The sequence below is a fragment of the Oryzias latipes genome, chromosome 7 (genome assembly GCF_053564925.1).
Source record: "Oryzias latipes strain Hd-rR chromosome 7, Olatipes_Hd-rR_3.1".
NCBI classification, from domain to species: Eukaryota; Metazoa; Chordata; class Actinopteri; order Beloniformes; family Adrianichthyidae; genus Oryzias; species Oryzias latipes.
Window position 1 is genome coordinate 26,577,520 of NC_136243.1, and position 21,255 is coordinate 26,598,774.

General features: G+C 40.2%; 1 protein-coding gene across 8 annotated transcripts in view; it reads left to right on the forward strand.

Annotated features, from left to right (window-relative positions):
- casz1 (castor zinc finger 1) overlaps window positions 1-21,255 on the forward strand; it is a 180,634-nt gene that overhangs the window by 105,355 nt on the left and 54,024 nt on the right. For 3 of the 8 annotated variants that reach the window (XM_011476952.4, XM_078950755.1, XM_078950760.1), the window contains exon 1: window positions 3,575-3,996. The exons of 3 other annotated variants lie outside the window; for them this stretch is intronic. In XM_011476952.4, the coding sequence (XP_011475254.1) occupies window positions 3,948-3,996 (49 nt within the window). In that variant the 5' untranslated portion in view covers window positions 3,575-3,947. Of the gene's footprint in view, window positions 1-3,574; window positions 3,997-6,799; window positions 6,915-21,255 lie in introns of those variants that run through there. 2 more of the 8 variants (XM_011476954.4, XM_078950756.1) reach the window with 1 other exon arrangement.

The following is a 21,255-nucleotide window of genomic DNA, read 5'->3' on the forward strand; positions in this document are numbered from 1 at the left end:
CTTTAGAAATTGCACCTAATTAAATTTAATGGGAAGATGAATTTCAATTTTATTTGATTAGCAAGACCCCTGGCATAGGTATTTATGGAAAAAAGCTCAACAAAAATATGCTGTGTGGGCTAAGATGGCATAATAGAATTACAGATAATCTGATTTTGCCGTCATGAATTTCACTCTAATTTCACTATAATTTTCCATTAGATAGCTGGTTTACAAATATTTGCTCATCTGCGATGGGAAAGGCTATCTGTCTAAAATGATTACCGAGCAAGCCTTCAGAAATATGTCCCCCTTTTTCTCCTCCCTTTTAAAACCAGATTGCGAGGGATCAAAATTAGGAAGATTGCATTATGGATGTCTGCATCCGGGAGACCAGTGGGGGAGATATGATGATTACGACCGGCAGATGAAAGCAGTGTCAAGAAAAATGTATGACTGAAAAACATAGGCCTGTTTTATCTACAAATCTCTACTCTCAGCACACTGCTACAGAGCTGTATCATGATTCATGAAGCAGTCGCAACAATCTCGAGTGTTGTGGATGAAACAACAAAAAAAGCCTATTTCTGTAGTAATATTATCCATTTTTCCTCATGGAAACCTGTTGTTTACTTTTTTTCCAAGTACAGGGAGGTTTTTAAATGGCTTTTGTCATTGTCAATCTTTCAAGTTTATTTGTGTGGAGGATTAATATTCAGCTCCTTCCCTGTTTTAAAATAAATATATAGCATTATGTACACAGTGGTGAGAGGAAGTCTCATTCAACAACACAGACATCCCTGATTACTGAGGTGAACTCTTGTTGAGTTCCACTTTAAAAGCCTCTTCTTCAGAATTAAGGTTTTACACGTTCAATTTCCTGCCAATTTCACACAACATGACAATGAATACCAACAACAAAGCCAGTGTTGGAGGAAAAAAAAACAAAACAAACTGTTATCATTTTTTTGACGCTATAGGTGTCTTCACACTAATGCGTGCACACACACAGGGATACCCGACCTGTACCATCGTTCCACCTGCTCTATCACATACGCTGACTTACTCCTTGCCCCAAACTGCCTGAAGAGGACTTCAAAAACACGACCTGACTTTCAGCAAAGGTCAGATTTCTCACTCGGCATGTCTCTGGGCTTTAGGCACAAAAGCCTCTGAATTCACATCTTTCAACTGGGCCATGGCTTTTGTCCTGGGGAATGGAGGACTCGGAGTTGGCCCTGCAAACAACCAGCCCCTCCTGGAGTGCACTGTCAGGGGCAGCCAAACGTCTGGCCCGCCGGCCCTTTGACTGATGTACCCCTACCATGTCACGTGCACGGCATCGAGCACACACACTCACACGCATGCACATTCTACCTTGCCCTGAAAGTTCTCCCGCATGCGCGATACAATACCCTCGGACCACATCAAACGAAAAGCCCCACAGCTCCTTTAGAAAGTAATGGTTTTGCCCCCAAAGATGGCAGCTCAAGGGCCAGAGGGCTCCAATACACGGATGATAAACCCCTCCCTACATGGACATTGTTACATGAAAACAATTCTCCCTCTTCTCCAAAGTGTCCCCTCATACCACATAAATCTCAGGCTTTCGTTTTGAAGATTTTTAACTCATGAGCTTTTTTCTGGAAAATAACATTTTAAATTAACTACTAATAACATCTTTTTTTTATTTAGTTTTATATAACTAAAGATTTTCAAGCAAAATGGATTTTCCAAAAGATTTAAAATTAAAAAGTTTTTCCTCTCCCTTTCAATAAATAATCAAATATAATGTTTTTACATTAAGAAAATGTTTTGCTAAATAATAAAAGCTTTGCAATAACCCAGAGAGCAGCTCAGATCATATCCGAAGCTGTTACAGTTTATTACCGCTGTTAAAAAAATAAAATGTATTATTTACAGTACAATGTTGAAAGATGGGTGGGACCTGGCAGAGAAGCATTTAAGGACATTTTTCTTTATGTGGGTTAGAAAGGAGGAGACAAATGTTTTCTTTTCTTTTTTTTTTTTTTAAACCAGTGAACAGAATGACTCATCGTAATTTCAGAATCAACCAAAACCTGTTGTTTGTACTTTGTTTTAGTTTGACGACTCTCAGGAACTGAAGACAGAACTACGCATCACAGAATTACGGTTCACATCCATAAAGTTGATCATTTCCTCTTTTCTCTAAACAGCAAATGTTGGTTTTCACAGCTTCTTTTTCAAAAAAATTGAACAAAACAAAAAGTTTCATATGATTACAGGAACATCCCATTGCCTTGAAATGTTTAAAGCTTTTATTTCATGTCAGTCTGTAAATTCTACATTCTTGCCACGGAACCATGTTTACAGTATATGGGCATTATGTACGAATGGCCTGGAGGCACTTTGCATGCCACTGAGGAAGAAACTGCCAGGCAAATAAGGGGTTTGTCTTATAAAGTATTCATTGTCACCTGGTAACGGCTGTCGTTTATCATTTCACCTGAAATTACAATGAAAACTGATAGCTTATCACGGGGACAGAAAGAGAGAGTGCGCTTGGAGAAGCAAAGAAAGTAAACTACAAAGCGCTGAAACGGAGGATCACAGTTTTATAAAAGGAAAAAAAAGGTATTTGCTTTGAGCTCAAGTGCTGAAATCCTATTTTCAATCATAGTTTGATACTAATTTCCTATTTAACTAGGTGCACATTTAGAGACCCACTATTAATCTATTATAAAAGCGTTTTCAGTGGTCTTTTGATTATGATTATGACATTTTTTGCCAAAATCTGTTGTTTTCTAAGCTGGTTTCTGCAGAGCGGCAGGGTTTCATGAAGTTCACCTCTGAGTTGTGGGCGGGACTGTTGCAGCGTAAGCCCACCCCCACATCCCATCATTTCTTTGTTGAATAGCACTCTCTCTACAAAAAACAAACAAAAATGGTGAGTACTATCGGAGCTATCCAAACGGACAGTTTAAGCCAGATGCCACAGGAAAACCACAATGTCTACAAGCTGATGGATCAGAATGGAGCAGAGCAAGGAGCCTGTGGCCTGCCGATCGTAGCACCTACATCACAGCTACAAGCTTTTCCAATAGCATTTTTTCATCTGCTTCAAATTCACACCAGTGTGTAGCAATAGTGTGTTAAAAACACCCAAATTTCATTGGAGTGGGTCTTTAACCCATAAGGACCCATGATGATATCAGTGTAACAGAAAAATATCAAATATGGATTCGGTGGTTTGTGGTAAAATACACAATTTTATTTAGTTTTTTTAAACAGGACTGGTTTCTCATGGTTCAAATTATGGTTGAAGTTACTATTCTTGTACTCTTTAAAAAAGAAATTTTTTACATGTTATTATAATATATGATCGCAAGACTACTTGTTTTGAATGAATAGTCAAAAATTTTCATTTCAATAAAAGCACAAGTGTTATCTTTCCTGCATAGAACCTCTTTTGTAAAGTGTAGTTCTCCCTCATTTGAATAGGGAGGTAGTGGAAGCTCCACCCCGAGAGAGTTGAAAGGCTAGAAGACCACAAAGATGGAAAGGCCAGCCCACTGAGGGAGGGAGAGAAAAAACCGCTCCGGTTCCTCTGCCATAATTTCCTATCAGCCTATTCAGACAACATCACCAACAGCTCGGTCTGTGTGTGTCTGTGTGTGTATGGGAGCTGAGCACAGAGTGTGAACTGAGAGAGAGAGAGAGAGAGAGCGGAGAAGGGGGAGGCTCTGTTCTTTCACCCCCCCTCCCTCGCCAAACCACAGGAAGGAGGGGCCAGATTCTAAGCTGCCAATCAAATCCACTCGTGGCAGCCGGCATTATCTCAGCAACAAACTATTGACAGATTACATGTCAAGGAGTTTAGTGCTTGATTGAAGGAAGCCTTTTTTTTTATCTAGTTACTTTTCCGCTTCATTTCCCCCTCCAACAACCACCATTCGAATGACTTTCTAACAGAGTTGAGTAATATTATGAAAGTTACATGTCTGAGAGGATTTAACTTCGACTTCCCTGAATATGGTGAGTACTCTTCTTCTTTTTTACTCTTTGTCAGATGTGTTTTATTAGCTGACAGTTTAAGGTGTGCCTTTATCACTGGCTAAATATACAGAGGGGGAAGTTGCTCAGGATTAAACTATGTGCCAGTGTGTACGTATAACCAAGTGTTGCAACACCCTTATTTATAGCTTTCTGACAGTGCCCAAAGGTGACTGCAATATCAAATATGATCACCCGTTTCCCCACAACACAGTTCATGACGTGTTCGATGCAGCACATGTGAGAAAAGTTAACAAAGCAAGTTTCATTTTCCCTCTTTGAGAGGATAAATTTGTTCGAGCACAACCTCGTTTGTGTTCTGTCTTCCTCACACAGAAGCTTTCATTTTTTATTTTGTGACTGTGGAAACAGGTATTGATATTTGTGGTTTGACCCACCCGCGGCATTGGCAATGCCATAAGGGCAACCTAAATGGCCTAAGGGTTTGTTGCCAAGGGGACAAAGCAAACAAACTGTTGTGCTTCTTATGCTGTCACACATGTGAAGGGAACACGAGCAGAGCTCACACCTTTCAGGTACATCTAATGAGGGTACATGCATCAGCACAAAGTTTTTTGAGATTCTAAAATATGCTTACGCTGATATTTTAATTTATTCCACTTACTGGAAAATTTCCTCCGAAATATTTTTTTAACACATAATATAATAAAACAGTCACTGAAGATGCCTCTAGACGTGAAAATGCTCTAATACAGCAGATGATTTGAAGTTTTTCTAAATTTCTAGCAGTCCAGTTTAGTGCTCAGTCATTTACAAAGACAGTTCTGCTGTAAGTGGATTACTCCTCTTAAGCGTCACTCTTCTTTCCACTTTACTTGTAGAAACATTATTGCGTGTCTTTAAAAACACATGAAGCATACATATTTGATGCTCACATTTGAGTGTTGTGTGTACCGTATGGATGCGTGTTTACTGAGCGCCTGATTGTCGTCCTTTTGTAATCTGCGTGTGTTTTAATACTTACTGTGTAGAAACTAAAATACCTAAATCCAAAGTTCTTTTAAAAAAAATCTTTTACTTTTATTTGTATGTTATGGCTCCTTTTTTTTAAAAAATGATTTATTTTTAACTCTTGTGGCACAGAGATTTTCATCTAATGTCGAGGTATTTTTTGGGGGGGGTATTTTAAAATAGTTTTTGGGGAATTTTTACAAATAAAAGCAGCTTTTTATCTATAACTTTTTTGCATAAAATATAATTTATAATCTATGCAAGCTTTTTTCTTCGTTTTTTTTATTTTTAATGTTACATTCAAAATTTTTTTTTAAAGATTTGATTTAGTTTCCTTTTTAACTTTTTTTTTTTTGCTCTTCCTCATGCAGTTGTAAATCCTGCTGCCTTAACTTGTACAAGAAAATGTGAATGAAAATGTAAACCCAATCTAAATATGTTCTGTTCTAAACTCAAGGAAGAGACACAGCATAGCAGACCGCTGAGACCACAGGGCTTGACAAACGCATGTGAGAGACAGGCTTGTAGGCTCACCTATTACGTCTGGTTATTTGAGGTGTCCTGAGTTACCTTTAGAAATTACAACAAACAAGTTCAACTGTTATCGTGACACACCCTAATTTCAAACTTTTCGTCAGCCGGAAAAATGTTTTTCTCCTCTCTTATGAGTCATAATGTTGATTACCTTCTCCTTCACTGAGTTGTCTCATTAACCCTTTGTGGCCCTCTCCATCGTTTACGGCCCTCCTCAAAACCTGGAGAAAATGAGAGGGAGAGAAAAACAAGACCCGCTCTGAAGGCCCTCAATAACCTTTTATCACAATTTAGCAATAACCTGAATCAATTTGATGTCTTAAGCAATAAAATATGCTGTTGCACTCCTCTTTCTGCTGCTCCTTGGATGCCAGTAAATTTACATTTTTTAATTAAACTAGCCAGAATTTTTATTAGGGGGCTGGGCTATGCTAATGGAAATGTTGTGTACAGCAGATTAACAGAGTTTTGCAATAAATTTAACAGGGAGACATTTGGAGTCAGAAAAAAAAAAGAAAAAAGTGAGTCATTGTCTTTAACTTCTATCACGCCGATTTCTCCTGGGGATCCCAGTATTCTAAGGAGCCTTGTCAGGGAAGAGTGCTTCTAAGCAACGAGTTGATTAGTATCGCCTTGTCAACCGAGGAAACACATTCATTTATCTAGACCTTTTTTCCCATTATTGCACATTTTAGAAATGTATTTGTCATCACTGATGATTTGATAAACAAAAAAAGCACAAAACTCTTTTGTAAATAAAACAATCCCTGTTTAGCTTTATTTCATTTTTATTCCTTTATGGCCTTTTATTAATCTAAACCTAGAATTTCATTTTAAACACTTCAAATAAAATTTTTATGCTCAAATATTCTACTTTTAAATGTAGTTTTTCTATTTTATATTAATTGTCAGATACTGGGGTAAACGGTTGCGCACATGTTTGTGTAGTTTTATGGGCCGTTCTCAGTATTTGATTGATGTTGCGCAGCGCAGTGTGTGTTTGTGTGTGTGTGTGTGTGTTGTGCCTGATTTTGGGGGTAGAGAAGGGGGGGCCGCAGACAAGGGGCAGGCAAGTGTGTGTTCATTTGTGTGCATACGGGGGGGGGGTTAAAGAGGAGAGGGACAGCTGAGACTCGACTGAGTTTGTTTCTCCTGATACGACACAATCCATCCAACGCCATAATTACCTGAACTTCCATATTTTTTCTACCAAAATGGCACCAACTGGCTCCTTTTTTTCTTTTCTTTCTCCTTTTGTTTCTTTTTTGTGTACTGGCAGGAACAGGAAACATCAGATCAAATGATCAAATAAACTCCAGATGCACGTGGGCTGCCATGCATCTTGCCGCAGGAGCCAAAGTGTTCAGGGCTACTTGATATGGGCCAGGAGCGAGGCAAGTGGCATCACCACCCCCTTTCTTCAGTCATGTGCACTCATGCAGTGGCCAGCACCTAATTAAAACCTCAAAGCTCCCGTCACCAATCTGGAGTAATGGCCTAATTAATACTTGGTGAAGAAATATTCCACAATGATAAACAGGTTGCACTTTGGGCCTTCATTTCCTTTATCATCTAAAATATAACTCCTAAAGTTTTTATTGTTACAGATAAAAAAGTTTAATAAATTGCTGTACATGAATATTACACAGAATTATTTTTTTATTATTTAGTGTAAGAAATTGAGGTCTATGAAATGTTATTTTCTATTGAAAGTCAAAAACAAATTTTGAAAAATGTATATTTTTCCACAAAAAAAAAAAAAATCCCTTTGTAACCTGAGGAAGAAAATCCTGCCTTTTATCTACCAGCTGACTCTGCCGCATCATGTGTGGTTGTGCAAGTCAGGAAGATGAGCGTTCAGTAAGTTTTTTTTCCCCCCACCAATTTCCTAATCTCGCATATGAAATTATAATTTCATGCAAAATCGAGAAGTAGAATAATCTCTAGTCGTTGATATGCCATATAAAAAGGGAAAAAGGGAAACTGAGGAGGTAATTAGCAGAGTGAAAGATTTTGGCACATTTTTTTTAAAAGCCTGGTCTCAACTGGCCATGAATGAATTTGCATGGTTTGCTTATCGTAGTGCACTTATTAGGCCATCTGAAAAGAGATTAAACCAGCACAAAATGTGGTGACTAATCCTTTTAAATGTGGCAGAGGGTCTTTAAGGTGTCCAACGTAGGTTGTGACGGGTTTGGAATGTAACAGAGCAACGCATTTAGACAAATATTAGCAAAGAAAAGCAGGAGATTAAGTGACAAGGACGGTGACTTTATAAAGTCATAAAAGAAACTGTCTTATTATCTCTAAAACACATACAGCCGTGGGAGAAATTGCTGGACATCTTTTGTTCTGTTTCTGCAGCTGTAAAAGTTTTGTTAATCGTACTGAAATAATTCAAACTTATTTGAAAGATCAGAGAGTTGTGGGTGCCAAAACAGATCTGTCTTTCCAGTATTGAGCACATTTCTCAGTTTCTGTTTTGTCACCTTTTCTTTGACAGGAATTCAAGGCCAGCTGTCTTTGGCTTTGTTTTTTGATAATAGGAAGGGGAAAAACAGAAACAAACATGGTAACCTTTTTTTTTTTCTTTTTTTTTCACTTTTACTGTGAATGACTAAATATTTGTGGTGCTGAGCCACACAGCTCGTGCCCCGTTCACAATCATAATTGACTGCAAACACAAGCACGCTCCATTCTGCCTTTTGTGTCACACGGTCCCCAGCCCGGCACCCCTCAACTTCAGTTTCCTTAATGACGTGTTTTTTGTGGGCTTTTTTTTTTTCTTCCTCTGCATTTGACATTCTATTCACTTGGGTCGGTAGCAGGCAGCACCAGCAATAATTACTGTCTGTACATGATAAATCTTAAGCCCAGCTGTTCATTTCTGTCACAACACAAAGAGAGGGGGAACGATAGGGAAGAGGGGGGGAAAACTCAGGATTTTTTTCCCTTTTTTTTTTTTTTTGCCCTGTAACTTGATAGGATTACATGGTCCTGGAGCCCACACCTGTTAAAAGGCTGTTAGCAGAACAGTTGGCAGTTCCAGAGTCTTAGCCTTTTTGTTGTCCGTCCTGTGTCCCCTTTTGGACATTTCACCCCGCTTGGATGACAACAGTTTGTTTCTCGGCCTTCTCTCTCCCAGCGAGCTGGCGGTGACACGCAAGCGGTTTGATGTTAGAGTGCGCGCTCTCCGCCTCTGTGAGCATGAGGCCGGGTCAGCTGACGTCTCTTTTTCTCTCTCCCTCCTGAGAGATGTAGTGTGCCAGCAGTTGTGCTTTCCTGACCGGCTTCAGTCGCACCGGAGCCACCCTCAGCAACAACGCACAAAACACAAGTACCTTTCCGGAAATCAAGGAAAGAGTTCCATTTACTTTGTTTTTCCATTTATTTTTTCTTACTAAGGGTGGGGGACAGGTGTTGGCAGAGTTAAATGCCCTAATACAGGTTAAACCAGACGATTCAAATGATTAAGGGCTCGGTTGAGAGTTTTTGTGCATATTTTAGGAGTGCCAAAGCTGCGTTGTCAATTGAACATACTTTAAGAAGGAGTGGAGAAATGAGTAATGCTCAAAATTTGCTGCTTGTTTTCTCTTGTTCATTTTTTTCATTAAAAGGTAAATGCTCCTCAAAAGTATGATGCCATAGCTCAGACCGACAGTTGGGTCTGACACTCGTCGGACTCAGAAAATCACATAACAGTGGGGTGTTTGTGCATGGGTACAGTGTGTCTCGCTGCCTTATTTGGCATTCGGCAGACACCCGGCTCTTTGGCTTCGTCACTTTTTGTGGGCCCGCAGCACCTGTTCCCCCTATTGTACCGGAATTTTCTATATTTGGTTTGAAGTGGGACTCTCTCAATTTGTGTGAAGGTCACTGTTTGTTATCATTAGAAAGCTACAAACTCACAAATATCCAAGTTTTTTTGGTGTGTGTTTCTCAGTTTCTAAAAGAACACCATCATAGTAGAGGCGCAAACTTCACGTTGCCATTCCAGTATTTTAAATCATTTTCCCTATGAAGCTGAGAAGAAATAAAAAAGAGCAAAGTTAATAGATATCTTGGGCTAACTTTTAATTGTTCTGATATGCAATCGCTGAATGACAATAAAAAAAAAAAAAGAGCAGGGCCCTATTATAAGCTTTATCTCTCCTGCTCTGTGCCCAAAGTGTCATGTCCTTAACAGCTCCAACCTGATCTACAGAGTAAAATAACCACTTATTGTTTGGACAATATTGGAGCCCCCACCCCATCACACACCCAACCCTACCGCTCCCCCCGCTGCTTCCCTCACTTCTCCCTTGATTCATTTCACCCACTGTCCTCGGCTGCTGGAAAATGGCGTTAATTTTTTTATTACCTGTTTGACTCTCCAGCCTTATTACTGTAGCCCCTTAATGTTCTCTGTAACCGTGGAAACCAGATGAATAAATGTCCGCCAAAGAAAATGAGATGATTAAACAGGTCACCCTCGCAAAACAAATTCGCTTGGTCGAGCGCAATTTGTATACCAAGCGGCTGTCTTAACAGTTTGCTAACAAGGGGATTGTTTGCCAGACTAACTGAAAGAGAAGGGAGGGGGGTGGGGTGGGGAGGAAGATATCTGGGGAAAAAGGTTATGATTGAAGAGATAATATTTTAAATCGCTGGGCTATTTGTCTCTTGCCTTTTTTTTTAACATAATGTGATGATTGGAAACGGTTTCAGTTTCATTCTGTCTGTTTTGTTCCATCTTTAAATATTATTATCAGAAACAGATACTTTGGAGCTATACAGGGTGGTTTTGTTGTGAGCTTAAAACGCCCTTTCGTATTGTCATAAAAGGCACTGGGTCTGTGATCAGCAGCGAGTGCAGCAGATAGAATTTCCCTCATTTATGTGATAACCCATCACTGCTGCTAATTGTCCTTGAGGCCATCTGTATGGAATTGCTGGTCTTGTGTTTCAACTGGTCATGGATTTACCAGTCCAATAATGATACATAACATCGCTGTCATCATCACTACTTCGCTCCCAACTGCAGTAATTATCTGAAAGAGTCTTTAAAAAAAAAAAGAAAATCCTGGTTTTGGTATTTTCTGAATGCTATTTGAGCAATTTCCACATTCATCCCTTCCTTCTTCTCCCAGAACTTGCTTGGAGGAAAACTGTCTGTCGTCCAGCTGTTTTTATTTGCAAAAATTAGAGACTTGGTTGAGCAAATCTAGCCACCAGAGAAGATAGTGTGAATGTGCAAGTTTGGAATAGTATCAGGCCGCCGTAGCCATTCTGACCACAAATCATAAACAAGGGGGACACGGCGGTGGTGTTGTTTGGAAAAGAGGGGCCTCTGTGCACCACTCGAGGGTGTTGCCTTTACGCACTGGTGCAGAAGTACCACTTAACGCCTCCTGCTTTAAAATAACTTAAGCATCCTGGTTGGCTTCAGCCATTTTGTCCAGTCACTGGAGCAGAACTTAACGCTCACCACAGCTTCAGTGGAAAAAGAGCTGTGGCCTAAAGCGGGGCCCTCAGGCTTCTTCGAGCCAACTGTGGGACAGGAGACTGAGTTTTTCCACTGTCAGAGGGGGTATTTCATCCCAATACAGGGACACTATCCCTCAAAACTGAAAAGCACTTATGCATTATTGATGTTTTAATTTGTGCAAATGCCCAAGTCTTTGTTAAGTGATTATAGTGCTTGGGAGATAATAGCGGAGGTACTTCTTTATGAAACAAGAGCTTGCTTTCCGGGCCACACTGGGAAGCCACTGGACTAAATCTAACAAGTCTCTGCTTCAGCTTAGCAGAGGAGGGGGATGCGGCAAGGTGGTGAGGTGACAGCTGAGTAGAAGGGAGCAAAAGAACGGACTCAAAAAAGATCAGATATGTTTAAGATAAGGGGAGAAAAAATGCTGTTGATCTCTTGTCCTTATTACAGTTACACCTCTTCTGTTTATGATGTTAGGTTTATTGGTCTTTTATATCCCTTATCAAAAAATATTTGATGTAAATACAATAGAACTGACCTGAAAAGCCCTATCTGTAAATAATTCTTATGGCACAGCAAAACAGTGACCTTGGAAAAAGTAAGCAAAGTTATTGTGCTTGCGAAACAAGACAATAAAATAATACCCCACTGAAAGGAGGGAGTTTGGGTAAATATAAAATAGAAGGGAAGAAAAGAGTGTTTTTTTTCTGTAATCATTAACTCAGAACAAAGGTTATCAAAGATTTTTTTAAACTATAATTTATATAATCACCTGTTACCTTCAGACGTAAGGGGAAAAAGCAGGAAAGCCTCTCTTTGAAGGTATCGTGTGCGTGTGGAGTGTCAACAGAGATAAAAAAGATTTTCCTCCATATCCCAGATGATCCAGACTCCAACTCCATCTTAGATCATTGTCACCAGTGCATACAAACCTGTGTTTCTCCCATTGTGCCTTTTGGTGTCTGTGATGCTTGTCCAAACGCAGCCTCGGTCTGGCTGCTCCCACACCTGCAGCTGTTCACACAGCTCCCTCCACCACTTACTGTAACGCACGTAGAACCTGTAAATTGTGCTACATTCATTTAGCATAGACAGCATTAATTTTGGGTCAATGAATGGCCGCCCATGAGAAAAGTGTCTTTGGTTTGAGTATTATTCATCCTCCTTTGTTCCCGGTCTTTATTCTTGCTTTATTCTTTTGGAAAATCTGCTGGAGTGTGTGGAACCAGGCTTTGCTTTCTGCTTTGAGATCCCCAGCGTGGTAAACGATGACAGCACGTGCACACACACACACGCACGCACGCACATGCATGTGCACACAGTAGGTTTCTCAGGCTTCCCCAAGCATTTACTGCTTTATTAAGCTGTCTCATGAACCCACTCACAGAACATGAGAATACAGGAAAAATAGAAAAGCCCATATTACTTAGATGATTTGATGTCATTTGTGGACTACAAAAGCCCGACTTTATTGTGTGCACAGGGAGAAAGAGTGGGAGCGGGGGGGGAAAGAAATTGGCTTAGAAATTCCGAATTTCAATTAGAGTACGTAATCTGAACCTGCAGGCTTTGATAGAGGCTTTTTTTTTAAACTGAGAATACAGCAGCACTTGTAAAACATTAATTAAGCAGTCTTGTTTTTTTCTAAAAGATGGAGTAAAGTGTGCTTTATGCAGCTCTTTCTCAGCGAACAAAAGGCAGTTGCCTCGTACAGAGGACCGCTTCAACCCAACCATTTGGAAGAAAAAGGGCAATTTGAATTGGGAGGAAAAATTTAAAAGACATAAAAGAAGACATGCTATTGAGAGTGATGTTCCAAAAGACTTGATATCATATGAGTGCACGGCCCTTCGCTAAAGAATAGAAATGTATCCCTACCTCAGTGAAACCTTAGCTTGGCAAAGGAAAACGAGCCTCTATTTTAATGACTTTCTACCTGACAGATGACTTTAGAGCGACTTTTGGATCACATTGCTCTGACTTTGTCTCTTACATCATCAAATCATTGATTATTAATTGTTTATGTGAATTGTTAATTCATGGTAATAGGAGTTGTTATGGCAGTACAAAACTGCACGCAAGTGTTGACGAGAGCCAGAAAGTAGTGATTTTGACTTCATTTATTTTTGTGGTGACTGTTTTGGGAGAAAAACTATAAAAAAAAGTCTGCAATGCAGCAAACATACACTACTTTTCACTGTTTTTTGGAAAACATAACTGTTGGATTGATACAGAAAAGCTCATTCTCATGCTCTGATTTTAATTTGCCAGGAATGCACCAAGATAAAAACAAAACAGGCTGTTACTAATTGATCATTTACAAAGTCCAGAAACAGATAAAGCCTTAGATATAAAAGCTTTTTAAAGGCAGTTTTTCCCCCTTTTTTTCTCATCTGTCTGTTTTTATGACTTTTGCTCCTTGGAATATATATTTTATATAATAGAAACAGAAGTTAAGAAGGATAAAGTCCCTGTCGCTCATTTGCACATGGTGCTGTATGTGCGTTTTCAACAGACAATTGTAAATTCTCTTGCGGTGGGTGATGAGTACACATACAGTTGATACATTAAAACTGCCATAACTCGCACACCCAGCATAGCTAAAAATCAATTGGAATGGATAGTTAAGCTGGCTCCTAAAAATCAATGAGCAATTCATGTCCTTGATCACAGAGTGTCATTTCTCTCAATGTTAGAGGCTGATGGCTTAACATACAGCGGATACCAGTCTTTAGGAAAAAACACACACTAAAAATGCAGTAATTTTGAATAAAATGAGCTTTTACTTAAAGAAAATTCTAATTGGGTTTTTCTCATTTGTCTCAATTCTTTTTGCCAATTTATCAGCATTTCCTCTACTCATAAAAAATAGTTAAGTCTCATTTCCTGTCACGTTAAGATGACATAAACACACCAACACATTCTCATGCACGGCGAATATGAGCTCTTTTTATTTTTTTCAAAACAGCAAAGGCAACAATATTTGCCAAATGAAGACGGTGAAAAATCTGCTGCAAAATAATAATTTTGCCCTTATTAATGCCATTAGTGTAAAAGTCACAATGGATTAAATCAGCAGATGACCGAAGCATCTCCCCTGTCTCAGTACTATGACGGGATCATGTCGGGAGCCATTTGGGCATTTTGTGTTGACGAGTGAAGTTTCTGGTGCTGTGGTGTCCTGCAAATCAGCCTGAAATGATGCACACAGTTGGTTTCTATGTGCGTTGTCATTATCGTTTTTTTTTTTCCAATTTATATTTTAGTACCTTTTAATGACCCTTTGTCATTTCCCCTTTTGATTAGTACCAACTTTAAAAATATCCTATTTTATTGGAAATTATTTCTTTTCTAACCCCAATTTAGAGAATGGCAGTTTGACAATCATTTTTGGCTCCTGGGTTATTTGCAGCTTTAAGGCAATTGTTGTCACTCACACTTTGTATCACCAATGTCACCAATTATAGCCACTCAGACCGGTTCAAAAGAAGGTCTACTCAGAAATGATGTCTGTGCAGCCATGTATTTTCCTCTGCTCTTTCAGCAGAAACCCATAAACAAAGTTCTCCTTATTTGTCCTCGTGTGTGGAATATTAGTTATGAGTTAGCAGTTGCTCGACCTTAACAGGTGGTCGTCCTTTATGATCTGTTACTCCGGTAGCATTTAAAGCGTCATTCAGAGCTAAATACCTCAGATTTGGGGAGAGGGCTTTTGAAACAGTTGTTGCCTGTCAAAAGAAAGAGGGTACGATAGACCGATGGAACAGTTGCTCATCTCTCCTTCGCAGGGAGAATTTTTTTCTGGCAGCTGTCATTCGACCTCTTTGCCTTGTGTTTTTGTGGAAGGCTATTTTTTTCCCCTCTTATTTCCAATAAAGCAGAAATGAATGTTTGCGGCAACTGCAGGGGGAGGGAGACTCCAGCACTGTGTTGTGTCACTCAAAATCCCACTCGGGTGTGTCCTTCTCTGCATGTTTCATCAACCGCCAATCATGAGATGCAGATAGACGAAGGAGTGTTGTTGTTCGACTGCCTCCGAAGTGGTTTCCATTTAATGTTTGCCGTCACAAAACTCTCCATGTTTGACCAAGTTAGGAACTAAAAATGTTCCTTGGAGTCTCTCCTGGACGTCTCTCCTCTGCTTTCCTCTCTTCCACTCCCTCTTCCTTTCCCTGTCTCCCTCACTCCTCATTTCTCCCCCCTCAATCCATCTGCATCATGTCGATCTGTCAGACTGCCAGTGTCTGTTCCAATTAGATTCCACTTAATACATGTAACCTCGATTAACACGCAATCAAGCCCAGATAAATCACGTCCTTTAACTTCCCCCTCTGCCTCTCTAACACTGCTTTCTATTGCTCTATTTTTTCCCCAACAAGCTTTCTTTGCTTCCATTAGTGACTATGCTTAAAATCCCACCCCGACTGAAAGAGCAAGAAGAGTAGTCCTCAGAGATAAAACGGTAAAAGAGATAGGTAGATTTCACCTCCAACCAAAAAAAATTCCAGTATTCCTCTTTCTGTTTCCAGCAGACGTTTGCTGGTGACCTGTTCACCCCTGAAGATGGAGGTGTCTTAATTACATATTTGGCTAAAAAGCTACAAAAGACACCCTGGGTTTTCTCTACAATGTGGGAAGCTGTGTAGTCAATTGTCTCTGTGACCTTTTTAGCTAGCGGACAATTGGTTTGACTAGATTACAAATTAAGACACAGCACCAGGCACTTAGAAAGCAAGTCTCTTAGAGAGCAGCTCTATTACTAGCAGCCTGTGAAAGCCACTAGGCCATACATTTTAAGCATCACTTAAACAGCCCCGGATTCAGGAATCTCATGCACATCGTTCCCTATCTAGAAAACATAGTTCTGATTGTCTTAATGGTGCTTGCATTCCAGCACGTCTTTGCCAGAAGAAGAAAGTAGGAAACACACACACACACACAAAAAAAAAACTTTAATAAAACCAAAATAATTCGTAAATGGTAATGATTCTTTTAACAATGTTAATAATTAACAATGTTTATGCTACCAGGAGAAAATTGGACTGTTGAATTACCAAACAGTAAAAACACGGAAAATACAAACCAAATAAAAACAACCCGGGGCAGTGAAAAAAAAGCGTACGCAGCACTCTCGGGGTCTTCTTTTATTAATCGCAGCTAAAAGTGCTAACATTGACATGTTGAACAGATTAGCCTCTCTAATAACACAACGTGGCCTCCGTGGTTGATCCATGAGGATATCCTGTCGGTAGGCAGATAACCTGTATGTCTCATATAGGCTGGATTTAGTCATGCACTAAAGATAAAACAACCTGCTGCAATAGGATGGACTTTTCCATTTTAATATTTTTCTATATATTTAGAAAAGGTGTCACTGAAGTGTTTGTGGCACTTTGTGGCTCATACATCCAAGCTGACGATGTCCTTTTAAATGTCTTCCTAACCGTAGGAGCAGACGAGGCTTTTTGATGTGTAAATGAAGCTTGGATTTAAAATAAAAGGATCACACTCATGCAAGTCTTATCGTCTTTTAACTCGTCGGCCTTAAACTCTGTTCTCAGGTTAAAGAACGTTTTTCTTTTTTCATAGTGGAGGACGCTCGAGTCCCTATCACAGCCATGCAGCACCATATTTACTGCTGACGTCCTGAAAATCAATGTATAAAGTTGTCAATGTTTCATTTAATTAATAGCGGGGGCAGACAAAATGAGGCACAAGTAGATAAGAGACCATTTTTTTACAAACATTGTTTCTTAGTCTTTAAACAGTTTGGCTATTTTCTTTTTTCTTTCACAGTCAGGGGGAAAAAAAGGGAATAACGTTGATGAGTTTTAACAGCTTCAGCCAGGCGAAGGGCAAATATAATAAGTGTTTTCGTAGACGTCACTAGTGATTATCTCATCTGGGCATTTTGGGTGAATGTAGTGGATTTAGAGGCTCGTCTCCCATTGTGCTGACATCACCCTTTAAAAAAACCAAATTAAATCATGGTCAAAATCATTTCAAATTCTCCCAGAGTCTGTTTCAAATGAAAGGCTGGGAAAAATGGTGAAGGGAGGACAGCTTCAGCCTGTGTGAATGGCTTCTGTCCTGGGGGAATTGGAGGTGGGGTGTGCTGTGGTCATTCGGGGGAAATTTACCTTCACACTGAATAATGAGATAAGAGAAGCTATTTTCTTTACAAGAAATTCTTCAGAGAATTCATAACACAAAAAGTATGACACAGAACTTAAATAACACAAGTGTCCAATTTCCACAGTGGGGAATGTTGCACGGAAAATAAATATTGATACTGATTCCACTGGCAACAAAAAAGTAAATGACATCTGTGTGTTTTTAAAACTCTTTTGATGACGTGTGACCTAAAACAGTCCCGGTCATTAACCCGGATGCTAAAAGATGTTCCTTTGGAGCAGTTTCATCTCTTTGTATTTTAAAAAATGTGTGTGAAAATGGTATTTTTTTCTCTCCTTGTTGTGAAATGTACTTGTGTTGCGCATTCCCCTTAAGAAAAGATCTGCTAAATCTGCTGGGACAGACACATCAGCTGTCCCGCCTCACCACTCGCATGCCGTAACCGGCACTGAAATGAACAAAGGTAAGACAGAGAGTGAAAGTGAGTAAGAGGAGTCAGTGAAGGAGTGTTGAGGTTCTGTGTGTGTGTGTGTGTGTGTGTGTGTGTGTGTGAGGAGGTGCTGTGAAATACCTCAACTCAGTCAACGTGGCCTGATGTGACAGAATTAGCTAAGCCCCGGTGAACATGGCTGGTGCAGCGAGCCAGTGTGTGTGTGTGTTTGTGTGTGTGTTTGCAGTGCCTGTGTGCGGCAGGCGGGCAGGAAGTGTGCACAGCAGAATGGGAACCCAGAACTGCTGCTTGCCACCAGCCGAGCCAAGACAGGACATGGGAGATCAACAGCATGTCGGCCCATCACTGCCATCAAGCCTCAGCACTCCTCACCCTCCCCTCCTGCCAAAAGCAGACAGCCAGACCGGAGAAGATACAGCCAAAGGAGTCATAGATACAGTGGAGGGAGACACAGTGGGGGACTGGTGGGCGGGCAGCTGGGGCTAAAGTGAACGTGAGTTGGAAAATGATCCTATTAAATTGAATTAAAGAGGCAGTCTTCATTTAGCACAAGAATGATGGATTTGGATAATTACCAGTGTTAATGGGGACTGGTTAAAGAGGGCAAGACAAAACAGTGGTTGCACACATGAGGTAAAGGGGCCGGATCAAATCTGCATGGTATGCTTTTATTTTAATCTGCCACCCTATAATGCCCCTCAATGCCTCGTCACACGCAGACATGTTTTTTTTCTCTGGGTCTTGGTCATCTTAATGAATTATTTCACAGGCGTCCCAAAACTTAAAAACGTTTTTTTTAATTCACATTTGTTGTATCAGCTTTTTCATAGGAGCAATAGCTGTCAGGTAATATAAGCTGCCCTTATCAAAGCCTAACAGGAAAGAAAATTAAAGTAATAAAAAAGTATCACTTGTTAGCATTCAAGTTACATGTATAATATTTTTTGATTCTGTGCTATAGTAGTGACTATGTTACACAAGGGTAATGCTCTCATCTCTGGACCTAATTATGGCACTACCAGTGTGTGTAAAGTGTCTTTGTGTGTCTGTTCTTGGGATTTCACTTTGGTCAGTGCACAAACCCTATCTGCATGTCCTTAATTCTTGATGATGTGCAGGCCTTGGGCAGTGTATGCATGATGGAGAGAATGTCTGCATGCCAAGTTGAAGTGATTGGACAGCAGGGCACGGGCCCTCAACACTGAAACATCCAGTTGCTTTGTCCAGCAGCCGACAAGTAGAATTGCCTCACTTGTTTTCCCCGGTGTCTTCTGGACACTGTGCTGCGAAAGAGCCCAATTCAAAGGAAACCAAGTGTAACCAGGAAATGGGAAAAGAAGTTTATTTCTTTTACAAGACCAAACTCTGTCATAAGTTTTTACAGCCCGTTTTTATGCTCATTAGATGTCCTGAATCACCTTGCTGGAGGTTGTGGAGGAGTTTTTTTTGGTAAAGCTCTGTGGATCTTCTCAATTTCCCAAGTTGTAGTTGAGGCTTGACTGATATACAGCCCAGCTTACCTGAACTCTGATTAAGCAGAGAATTTCTTAAGTAAGGGGCTCAAATAATTTAATGCTACTTTTCAGCTTTGGAAAAAAAAAAGGACTGCAACCACATGCATGTGTGTAACTGAGAGAGTGATAGAGAGTGGAAAAAACAATCTCATCAAGCAGGAGGCCGTTTGCTTAGCAAGAGCTGACAGTCTTTGTGTATGTAAATGAAGAATTTAGACTAATGGAGTTGAACCATTTCTAATTTTGTGATGGCAAGAGGATTTTGATTGAAAGTAATTAAGCAAGCTAGCTGTAAAATTAATTAAAGCAAAAGGAGGGGGGACTTTTATTGGATTGGATAGCGATATAGCTGCTGTCAGGCAGGGGGACAAATGGGGGTGACCTGGATTCTCTGCCCTCCCTCCTCCCACTCGGGACTTTTATGTCACTTTAATCTCCTTAGAGCGGCTGGTGTGCATTTGTTTGAAATAATCAAGGAAATATGGTCAGAAATTGTCAGCTTTCAGATCTAATTTACCTGACAGCCTTGCGAGTGTGTGTGCACACGCAGGCATGCATGTGACAGTGGCAGGTCCCCTTTTTTTTTCCTCCTTGTCCTCTCCTCAGCTTTGTGAAAAAATGCTTCTGACAGTCTTGAAGCATCTTAGTTGTCAGAGGGCGGGGGGCGATGAGGAACTTGGGTGGCTTTAAGATGGACATTTCAATGAGGCGTTCTTGGCCCGGCTTAGCACCTCTGACACTGCGGCGTGCGTGCACACACACCAACATGCTTAATTACCTCTGTAACATATTCAGACCCCATTTGGCTGCTGTAGCAGCACTTCTCAGCTTCTGTTGACTGCAGGTAGCCCAAACAAGCAGAAGCAGATTACAGCCATGGCAAAGCCTGTTACAGCTACTTAACTGCTGACAAATAAGATTGGCCTGCTGAAGTAAAATAGAACGTTTCGATATTTTAGTTAAAAAAATACATATATATATATATATATATATATTTTTTAAAATATTTTATCGTGTTAATTTTGTTTGGATTCTAGTCAAGGCGAAGACTTAACTTCAAATAACCATGCAGTGTTTGGATCAATGTGTTCTCCTAGGGTATGGGTCCCATCTTTTAATCTACTTTCAAAGTCTTCGCAGTGGTCCCTTTAAATTATGACTATGGTATTTTTAGCCTAATTCCAAAAATCTGTGTCGTTTTTTATGGGACATAACCTATGCAGAGCAGCAGTAGTTTATTAGAAATTTGCCTCTGAGACTGTTGGTGTGAATTAAGCCTGCTCCCTTTTCATCATCCATCTGTTTACACTCTCCCACCAGCTTACAGCCCCGCACTACTTCAACCAAACTTAATTGGTTTAACAAAAATGGTGAGCAGTATTTGAGCTATCCAGGTTTACAGTTTTGAGCCAGATGCCAGCTCAGACGAGGAAAAAGAAGATGCACATGGATCTACTTGTCTACAAGTGGATGCATTAGAATGGGGAACAGGGAGCTTGTGGTCTGCCGATGGTAGCTTTGACATCACGAATAGCCTCTTTTTCCAACAGCATTTTTTCGTCTGCCCCTGATTCATGATTTGAATAAAGAAATACTCAGAGACACAATTTTAAGCTTATTTTTCTTTATAAATGCCTTCTATCGTGAGAAAAATGTCACTTGGACATGTTAAAAACACAATTTTCATCAGAATGGGTCTCAAAGGGCAAAAAGGTGGGTCAAACCTGCTACACCACTCCTGCCTCTGCTGCTGCAGATCCTTTGAAAATTGAGTGTCAGAACTGTGGAGCCAATGCAGTACAGGATTAGAAGTCTTGTGAATGTAGAACGTCAATAAACAACCTCTCATCCACCTTCATCTGCCCCAAAGCATCCCCCTCCTCTCATAGCAGCTCTAACCGCTACACCCCCAGAACAGAGGGCTCCACCCTTGTTCTGTTTTATCAATTAATGTTTTAAAAGGTAGAACAAAGAGCTGTCGCTCTCTTGCTTTGTAATTAGAAGTGAATATCTCCTGAGGACTGGCCTTCCTTAGACCTGAAAAGCAAGAATCTCTCCACTCGTGCCCTCCCTCCGCCCCTGTTAGCAACCACTCAAGGGGAACATGGTTCCACGATGTTTAAGAGCGATCGTGTAAGTGAAGTGTAGTATGCTAGGCAAATCCA